The sequence below is a fragment of the Sturnira hondurensis genome, unplaced genomic scaffold (assembly GCF_014824575.4).
Source record: "Sturnira hondurensis isolate 20B ecotype Veracruz unplaced genomic scaffold, ASM1482457v3 Scaffold0013559, whole genome shotgun sequence".
Lineage (NCBI taxonomy): Eukaryota > Metazoa > Chordata > Mammalia > Chiroptera > Phyllostomidae > Sturnira > Sturnira hondurensis.
The window spans coordinates 2,112,256-2,122,680 of record NW_028086190.1 but is presented as its reverse complement, the minus strand read 5'-3'; the positions used below and the strand labels follow the sequence as shown (position 1 = coordinate 2,122,680).

At 39.5% G+C, this 10,425-nt stretch overlaps 2 protein-coding genes across 3 annotated transcripts in view; one reads left to right on the top strand and one right to left on the bottom strand.

Moving 5' to 3' along the window:
• Positions 1–379: 379 nt before the first annotated feature.
• RRAGA (Ras related GTP binding A) lies at positions 380–2,032 on the top strand. The gene has a single exon (XM_037061915.1). It carries the CDS (start codon positions 653–655, stop codon positions 1,592–1,594), a length of 942 nt encoding a protein of 313 aa, XP_036917810.1. The 5' UTR covers positions 380–652; the 3' UTR covers positions 1,595–2,032.
• Positions 2,033–6,596: 4,564 nt separating this feature from the next.
• The window catches only part of HAUS6 (HAUS augmin like complex subunit 6), a 46,110-nt gene continuing 42,281 nt past the window's right edge, over positions 6,597–10,425 (bottom strand). For both annotated transcript variants that reach the window (XM_037061909.1, XM_037061910.1), the window contains exons 16-17: positions 9,121–10,149; positions 6,597–7,143 (exon numbers count right to left, since the gene is read on the bottom strand). In XM_037061909.1, the coding sequence (XP_036917804.1) occupies positions 7,082–7,143; positions 9,121–10,149 (1,091 nt within the window). In that variant the 3' untranslated portion in view covers positions 6,597–7,081. The remainder of the gene's footprint in view (positions 7,144–9,120; positions 10,150–10,425) is intronic.

The window sequence follows — 10,425 nt, the reverse complement described above, 5'->3', positions numbered from 1 at the left end:
TGGAGAGGCCTGCCTAGGTTGAGAAGTATTCTTTCCTCCGCTTCGCCTGCTTCCCGCCCTGGCCTAAAACAACCAAGCCCACCACACTCTTAGAGCCAGTTGTCGGTTTTTACTTTTTTGGCCGCGAGATGGCAGCATTCTCTCGAGAGACCACCTGTACAGTTTTACAACCCTAAACCCAGCTTTGAAACAGAACAATCCTGGGGTCCCCTCCCACTGTTCTCCTTCAGGTGGCCCCTACTCAGTTTCACTAAAACAGCACTTATCAACGCCCGTTAGGCTGTGGTAGCTTTAGGCTGTGATCGCGGAGCCCGGGAGTTCTCGCGAGATCGTTAGGCTGTGATCGTGGAGCCCGGGGATTCTCGCGAGATCGCCGCCGGAAGTGGGTGGCAGGGGGTCTCGGCAACTCACTTCACCGGAAAACGAGCTGGGTTTCAGACCCGTAGCAGCCGTTTGCTCCAGGGCGCTGTCCTGTGAGGCGGAACTCAGTCCACCGCGGTCTTGCCTGACCTCATCTCGCTCTTTCGGCTTTCCCAGCGGCACAGCTGCGAGACCCAGCCTGCAGAGGCTCCGCTACGCCCGACCACTCCCTCCCTCCGCCCTGCAGTTAGGCCGCGCCTTGAGGCCCAGTCCGCGGCAGCTCCGGCGGGTGATGCCAAATACAGCCATGAAGAAAAAGGTGCTGTTGATGGGAAAGAGCGGGTCGGGAAAGACCAGCATGAGGTCGATTATCTTTGCAAATTATATTGCTCGTGACACCCGGCGCCTGGGTGCTACCATTGATGTGGAGCACTCCCACGTCCGATTTCTGGGCAACCTGGTGCTCAACCTGTGGGACTGTGGCGGTCAGGACACCTTCATGGAAAATTACTTCACCAGCCAGCGAGACAACATCTTCCGTAATGTCGAGGTGCTGATTTACGTGTTCGACGTGGAGAGCCGCGAACTGGAAAAGGACATGCATTATTACCAGTCGTGTCTGGAGGCCATCCTCCAGAACTCTCCTGATGCCAAAATCTTCTGCCTGGTGCACAAAATGGATCTGGTTCAGGAGGATCAGCGTGACCTGATTTTTAAAGAGCGAGAGGAAGACCTGAGGCGTTTGTCTCGCCCACTGGAGTGCGCTTGTTTTCGAACGTCCATCTGGGATGAAACCCTCTACAAAGCCTGGTCCAGTATTGTCTATCAACTGATTCCCAACGTCCAGCAGCTGGAGATGAACCTAAGGAATTTTGCCCAGATTATCGAGGCCGATGAAGTTCTGCTGTTCGAGAGAGCTACTTTCTTGGTCATTTCCCATTACCAATGCAAAGAGCAGCGCGATGTCCACCGATTTGAGAAGATCAGCAACATCATTAAGCAGTTCAAGCTGAGCTGCAGTAAATTGGCAGCCTCTTTCCAGAGCATGGAAGTTAGGAATTCTAACTTCGCCGCTTTCATCGACATCTTCACATCAAACACGTACGTGATGGTGGTTATGTCGGATCCGTCGATCCCGTCTGCAGCTACTCTGATCAACATTCGCAATGCCAGGAAACACTTTGAGAAGCTGGAGAGAGTGGATGGTCCCAAGCACAGCCTCCTTATGCGTTAAATATTGCCAAATGCTTTCTGAAAGTGCTTAATTGCCTTTTCCACCACCCCGCACCCCCCTCCCCGCATCCTTTTAGTATTCACTATTGTTGTGTGCTTAAAAGTGGGCTTTGAAATGTGTGCTGCTTACTACTTCATCCCTTTCTTTCCTATTTCCCTTTCTTTGAAACCTTGGACGCTATTTACTCAGCTATCTAGTAGAGCTTCAAGATGGCCTTTCTGAAAAGTTGGTGTGGTTTAACACTAAAGTAGGTGGTGTGTGTGTGTGTATGTGTGTTATTACCTGGTTGTAATAGATATACACATCAAAGCCTTTGCAATATCTTCCTGTATTCCCTACAAGATTGCAAAGATGGAATGTTACTATTTTATCAGCAAGGTATTAAAATGCATTTATAAAGTCTTCTTGGCTTCAATCATGAATAAACATTTGCTGTTAGCAATTTAAAATACGGTCTTATTTTATTTGAAGGTGGTTAATGTGTAAATCTAAAGATTCTGACTGCCCACAAGTGTTTCTTAATTGGTTAATTTGATTACGTGATCGTAACCCCTGGCACCTTAGGGATGTTCACAGCAGCCCAGAACAGAGTGGTTATGAGTATTATGAGCTTTGGAACTACACTGACCACCAGAGCTGAGTTTCTATTCTAATCCCTTCACTTAACTAGCTCTGTGAACTGAGCAAGGTAATTTCGCTGGGGTTCCCCCCCCCCACTCCTCACTTATAAAAGGTGGATAAGAATAGCACTACAACATAGGATTGTTAAAAGGATTCAATTAAAATATGGGAAACATTTAGAATGGTGCCTGGCACATACTTGGTACTGTGTCAGCTGTTAATACCACCTACTGAAGCATTCTCTCCCCGACATTCCAGAACTACTGAACAGGGGGACTAGGTAAATATTTGAGCCCTTATTAAACGCCAGGTATTCTTAAATACTTGATGTGCATTTTCTTACTACGCCTCACAACATATGAGGTAAATTACTTTTATCTCTTAATAGATGAGGAAACTGGTATGACCTAATACAGCTGAACCTAGGCAGTGTGATTACAGATTTTCCCCCTTTCCTATTACATCCCACTACTTCGCTGACAGAAAAGTTAATCATAAAAATCCTAGCTTTGTAGGTATACATTATTTCTATAATTCCCCTAAAAGGTTTTTATCTTTTACAGATGGAGGAAACTGAAAACCAGGAAGTTAAAAGACAATAGTGTTTCATTCACATTGTGCAAGATCACTTTCCCATCTGTATTTAGATATTGGATAATACTGAATCAGATTCTTAGATTAACTCCTTTGGGAAAAGGATTCTGATTTGTTTTGGATTGGCAACATGGTATAGGGAAATCAGAAAAAAAGACCTAAAATGCCCCTTTCCAACTGCCTTTAAGATTGTTAAGTGCAATCTACATATTTTAGATCCAAGAAACCTCTGATCAATTCCTTACGTTTTACAAATAAGACATTAGCTCTCTACACAGATTAAATATAAGCAATAAGACTTTAGAATTTCCAAGGTTTTATAAACATTTTTTAAACCCTTTATAGCAAAAGCTACAAATGACAAGGTCCCTAACCTTGAAGAGCAAGAAGCTAACCAAATATCAATCATTAAATTGATCTAATTGGAGCCTGTGGCAATAAGTATAAAGACTCCAGATGAAAAAACTGAAGGTACAGATGTCCTTTTTGAAATACTACATTATGCGACTCTAGTAATTAAAATGGCAGTATCAAAATGCTCTGTCTGAATCACTGAATCTCACAAATTTCTGTTGATCAAGTTACTGATATAACTGTATGTAATCATTTTAAGATTTGCAGGGTATGGTTTTTTGATAAGTAGGAAATTCCAGAGCTAGATGGTATAATGTTGAATATTCGTTTATTCAAGATTTGAGTATATAGAACATATCTATAAATAGCTCCATGGAAAACAAATGTTAGCCCTTCCTGGATAGCTCAGTGGACTGAACTCGGGCTGTGAACCAAAGGGTCACTGGTTCTATTCCCAGTCAGGGCACATGCCTGGGTTGCAGTCCAGGTCCCCAGTGGGGGCCATGTAAGAGACAACCACACATTGAATATCTCCCTCTCTCCTTCCCTTCCCCTCTAAATATATGTATATATATTTTTTTCTTAAATGTTAAATTTAGGTGTGTAGACCTGACATTCACAGTGCATAAGGAGGCAACTTAATGTGAAAGTGTTTTATCTTAGCAAATACTCTCCTTACATTGAGGAAAACGCCCTTAAACATTTCTTTAGTTTTTGTATACTCAGAATAGGAAAAACAGGATTTCCTTTTATATAGGCCTCAAGAATTCCTACTTTTTCTTTAGATAAAACTGACTTACTAAATCATGGTTAACAAACACATTAAGAATGGTCTCAAAATGTTTGTTGTTTCGGTTAAATTAACCCCAAATGTTTTTCTTTAATCTCAAATATTCTTATAACATGTTTCATTTAACATTACATGCTTGTCCTTTTTGCTTAAATTTTTAAAAACGGATTTTTAGAGGGAGAGGAAAATAGAGAAACAATGACTTGTGTTCCACTTATTTATGCATTCATTGGCTGATACTTGTATGTTGCCCTGACAAGATCACACCCACAACCTTAGCTATCAGACATCACTGACCAACTGAGCTACCTGGCCAGGGCCTGGCTCGTCCTCTTTAAACATTTAAAATAAGACATCTTGGCATTATCTGAAGTTTTAGGTTGACACAGTAGCCGGCTTACACTTTATTTTATGGTGAGTAAAATAAGGTACATTCTGTGTAATCTATGAATGTAATATGTACATTTTACAACAACCAAGTAGCCCTCTTTACCATTAATTCCATCACAGAAGAGGGACAGAAAACAATTCCAATGTTTCAATATTTGCCTTGGAGCAGTGGCCCCCAACCTTGGCACCACGGGCCAGTTTTGTGGGAGGCAAGTGAGGGGGACAGGAGGCAGATAGAGCTCAGGCAAGCTTTGCTTGCTGCCTGGTTCTTAACAGGCCACAGACCACAGTCTGTGCCTGGGGGCATTGGGGACCCCCACCTTGGAGTATATGTGTGGACGCATGCCACACATACAGCCATGAAAAAGTAAAAAGTGAAAAATACTAAATGAACAAAATTAAGAAACCATACATTTCAGAAAAGGGTTAGGCCCAAGGACATGGAAAGGGGAAATTAAGACTTCAAGGTGGAAGTGAGATTTGTTCTGAGTCCTTTAGAACAGCTCAAATTGTGATAAGCTAATATATAATTGCAAAGTATTCCCACTTCAGAACTGTGAATTAAGATCCTAAAGACCCACACTCACCAAAGCATTTCAGTAAAAACATGGAGATCATGATGGAGGGAAATTGAGGAATCTACACAGGGGACTTAATATGCTTTTATACTTGAACTCTATTCTGGAATTAGCAATAGAATTAATGGAAGGAAGTTAACAGCAGACAAAAAGAAGATAGGCAGGCAATATTGGATAGGGAAGACTAAACTAACCATAACCAAAATGGTTTAGGAAAAAGTGATAAACTTGAGATACTGTTGTTTAGACTCCCCAGCTTCAGATCATCTGTAAAATAGGTATAATAGCCACTATCTTAAATTACAATTAAATGAAACTATACATATTGACTAGGAATGGCTCCAGCACTTCCTAGATGCTAATGATGGCCCTACCTACTCCCTAATATGTTTATTCTGGATTTACAGAGTTTTTTAAAAGACAGACTAGAAAAGAGTTTCACAGTATACCTGCAGAGTCCCTTACTTGCTGTATTAACTAGTAAAGGAATAGAGCACCTTGAGAGAAGCTTTTCTCTTCTTTTCCACTGCAAATTTTTTTCCCGCTGGCTTTTCTCACAAGGCTGGCCTTCAAACTCAGATTGAACCAACAATCTCAAGACAGACCAAAACGAGCGAAGAAAGGTAACTATTAACCCCATCCCCTTCTAGAACTCTTCCCTTCCCATCCCCTCTCCTTGCCAGTTTCTTGACAAGTGGACAAGGTTTTTGACGGTTAAGAGTTGGGGCAAGATAGAGGGGCACGTTGATGCTATCACCTTCCAGTGTGTGCTCATACCTCCCAGTTCATAGAGGGCCATGGCATGTTCTCACTTGGATGCTAGAGACAAGCCCTTTCCTCGGCCAGAGGCAATGATGGAGTGAAGAAGGACAATGTATAAGAGGCCTCACCTCTGCCTCCCCTCCTGCAGCCATGTCCTATTGTCCTGGCCTTTTAGTTATTTCTAGGGGGTTTGTGGTTTATTAAGGAAAGAAAACAAGTCAGTGCCTTCACCACTGACTTAGCTGTGTGACATTGAACAAGTTATTTAAGTCCAAATGCAATTTTCTTAAGTTATTTTTACACTATTCTGCAGGTTGTAGTGAACTAGGGATTTTTTGAGGAAGAAAGTAATATAATCAAAAGTAACTCCTTTCCCACCAAACAGTGCCCTCTCCCCACAAAAAAACAACACACATATGATTTTCATTTATATTCTTTTCTGTTAAAATATAAAACTGGGGTTAAATTAAACTCTCAAAGTCTAAATTAGACTACAAATCTGCTATAAAACCCACTAAGTGGATTTAGTTTGGTAACATTCCTTAAGTGTCTAGTCATCTTCTTCCATCTTTTTCCTTTTCACTAAATTCAATCTGCCCAGGTCTTCACTTACCCCATGCACTTTATTCCATCAAATATCATTTTTCAGAATGAACCTACTTGAATAATCCATCATTAAGCCTGCTTAGATCTTTACAAACTAAAATTTTATCCTTTTGACTACACATTTCAAGGCACTACTGTTCTCACTTTTTGGGGGGGGGGGTGGGCAGGGGGGTGAATATCAGAATGTTCCATTAAGTAACAATAAAAGTTGTATATTTCCCTAAAATGAAAGATCAGTGTATTCAATGGCTATTATGTTAACCACTTACTAAAAATACATNTCAAGGCACTACTGTTCTCACTTTTTGGGGGGGGGGTGGGCAGGGGGGTGAATATCAGAATGTTCCATTAAGTAACAATAAAAGTTGTATATTTCCCTAAAATGAAAGATCAGTGTATTCAATGGCTATTATGTTAACCACTTACTAAAAATACATCAAAAACTACTCATCCTTAATTAATTAACTGAAATTATAGCATAATAAATTAAACTACTACTTTGCCATTTTCTTAATGTTTACAAGATTTTTCAAGAAATCAAAATGGCTTTACATAACTTGATGTTTACTTTCCAAAGTCTTCACATTTCAACCCCATATCCATACAAAGGGGAAATACAAACACACTCTCCTTACCTAAAAACATAAGAAAAAGCTAAAAGGAATTATTTAAGAGTTTTTAGACTTGAAAAAGAGTTATACTTCCAGTGTGTATTTAAACTATAAGTCAATTTTTAAATCAACTTTCTTCAATTGAAATGTGCATCACGATTAAATTAACTGGGCTACTGTTTCATCTCTTCAAGTCAGATGGAGATTCTTTTGCATCCAGGCTCTTATTCAAGATTTCTTCTTCTGCAATATTGATTTTAAAAAAGAAAGAATAAGCAAACATTACCAAAAAAATCGAAGAGAACAGATTCCAAACAGTAGCAAATTCTGTTTCCTTAAGTAAAAAGCTCACATACAGATATGTAACTGTGATCAAATTACCATTATTCTCACTGAGATATCTACAGAGGAGAGACCAAAAAAACCAGAATTATCTTCTGAAGGGCAGGCCCATTGTAGTATAGGCCTCCCCCACTAGGGGAATGTTCTAGGAACCCACCTGTATCAGTGTACCAATAGGCATTGCTGTGAGAGGCTGCATTGGGCTTCACCGAATTTTTCTTGAAGACTCTTTCAGCGCATTTGCCAATTTCATGATGGGTGATTTACAAGTGCACCTGCCCGCACCACAGTGAGTGTTTAGCAGTTTTTGACCAAAAATAGCATAACTGACATGCCTCACCCTAATTTTTCATTGATCTCAACCGAGCAACATTTTTTTGTTCCAACAGATAAAACAAAGTCTTCAAAATGAAACAGCTTGCTGATGTGAAAGAAGTGAAACAAAAAATAGCAGGAACACTAAAAGCATCAAAATCAATGAGTACAAAAACTGTTTTGAGCAGTGAAAAAAATGTCTTAATAGGTGAATATAATTTAATAGTTAAGGAGTAGTTATATTTATACAGTCCTAAAATTATTTCAGCCCTTTGAAGGCAACCACAAGGCTGATGTGGCCCCCGGTGAAAGTAAGTTTGACACCCTTGGTGTATTGCATCAAATGGCAAGTACTCTGATAGTGACTGAAGTTTAAACATGTAAGAATAAGTAACTTTTTATAAATGCATTCCGAGTTTCCTGGGTCCCCAAAGAATATCAATGTATCCCTTTTAGAATACTTTTCAACATAACAGTGTTTAATTATCATGAGAAAATCAGAGTGACATATAATGAATATCACCAGATCTATAACTGTTCTAATATGCTTTAAGAGCATTTTTTCAACTATGATGAAAAATATGAAACATATAAAATTGAAACCAATTATGATAAACCCAATGTGTCCATCATTCAACTTTAATAATTCAACAATCATTTAATACTATTAATGAGTTAAACTGTGTCCCCCAAACAGGTATGTTGAAGTTTTAACCCCAGGACCTCAGAACATGGCCTTATAGAAATAGGGTCATTGCAGATATGATCAGTTAAAGTGAGGTCATTCTAGATTAAGGGTGGACCCTTAATCTACAAGGTTGGTATCCCCATAAGAAAGTGCAAAGACACACAGGGGAGAATGCATATGAAGACTGAGGCAAAGAGAGTATACAGTTACGCTGCCACAAACCAGACAACTTGGGGCTACCAGAGGCAAGAAAGATCTTCTGGTGGCTTCAGACAAAACATGTGTCTTGCCAATACCTTGATGCTGGTTTCTAGCCTCCAGAATTTACTGTCTGCAGAGACAATAAATCTGTTTTAAGCCACCCAGCTTGTTCGACTTTGTTATGGCAGCCCTAGGAAACTAATATGCTAACATAACTTGTTTTATCACCCTACTCCCACCAAATTTATTTCAAAGCAGATTATAAATAATATATTATCACAAAAATTGTATTTAACATAGTGTTTCTCAACTTTTTTAGAACCATCCTCTACTACCCAAGATTTCTTTTGTTTTTTGTTTGTTTGGTTGGAGTCAGATGGAAGATTTTAATAAAATTTACTTTCACTAGCTTGTATTGCAAAAGCAGTAGGTTCCAGGCTTTTGGTTTTATTTTCCAGCCCTGTCCCACAGCAGTTGTAAACCACACACCTATCACTAGAGATTCTGAAAGTACCCACAATGGTGAATGGTACGCTCTTCCTATACTAGCCGAAAGAATAAGGAGCATATTTTCACATTAACAAATATTACGTAACATTCATCATGTACTATTTTAATGAAAAGTTGAAAGAAAACTTCACCAAGTTAACATGCACAGGTCTACTTAATCTCACCTTTTAAATTAGGTAGAAGTTCTCCTAATGGTATCGTTGTCCTTGATCTTTGTTCCACTGGAGAAAACTTAATTAGTGGTGAAAGAGACCGTTTTCTTTCACCAAGGGACATGGGTAAAGACGGTTTTGTATAATCAGTGTGCAAATCCTGAGTGTCCAAAAAGTTAAGCATATCATCTGTTTGCATGTTTTGAGGAATAGGGCTCAATTCTGGTTTGTGCCTTTCAGGTGTTTCAGAATTAGAGAGATAAGTTTCTTCCCCTTTCTTGATAAGAGATTTTTTCAGAGCCTCATATCTACTATAAATAGCTTGTAAACTGGAGTCTGATTTTGGAGGTGTGTGTCTTTCTCCCACATCTTCTGGAAAAATGCCACTGTGCACCGGGCTAATTAGTTCCTGTTTAAAATTGGCCTCTGTACTACTGGAGCTATTAAGACTTAAGTGACCAACTTCTTCTGGAAGCGTTTCATGTAATATACTAAAGTCAATATCCTTAAAACTGCTGGAACTAATTCCACTTGATATTTGAAAAGAGTTCCATAGCATACTTTTATGCCTAGAAGGCATGTCAGAGTAGTCTGGTATTTTAATACACTCACCACCTTCATTCCTACGTATCACGTCTCTCCTATTGCTTACAGCAGGGGAGAATGTCTCCGTTTGGCGAGTTTCCGGAAGCCTCTTCTGTAAAGTCACACACTCCAAATCTTGCTTGCAAAAGGTTTTCTTATTTAACGTATCTGACTGATACTGTGTTGTTGATTCACCTACGTGACTGGTCACCACATGTTTCTGAGGCACACACTTGAGACAATCTGAAACACCTTTTTCTTCAGGCAAATAAGAATGGCTATAATCGGATACAGAAGTTGTTGAGAAACAACTGGCCATGCTAAATTCTCTTTGATTATGCACAGGTAAGGATTCTGGCAAACCTTCTTTATGTTCAGTATCCATTTGAATTGGTTCTGTACTTCGGTTATCTTCCATTTCAACAGCTTTTCTCCATGAGCTCCTAATATCACTGACTAATTAAAGGGGGAAAACACAATTTATTAATACTCCCAAACATAGCATGCAATTAAGGATTTCATTTTTAGTGGTCAAGATAAAACTACTAAGTATATGTCCCATTGATATGGTGGATAGATGACAAGGTTCCACAACTTAGCAAAGCTCACAACATCAAAGGACTCCATCTCCAACTGATTATTCAAAAATATTGGGTTGGCAAAAAAATTCACTTATTTTTCCATATGACTGTTCTAGTAGTGCTTACTTGTCTTTAACTTCATTCAAAACAA

What these genes read in the sequence shown, in the direction of transcription:
- RRAGA (XM_037061915.1), top strand. Translation starts at nt 653, where the DNA reads ATGCCAAATACAGCCATGAAGAAAAAGGTGCTGTTGATGGGAAAGAGC.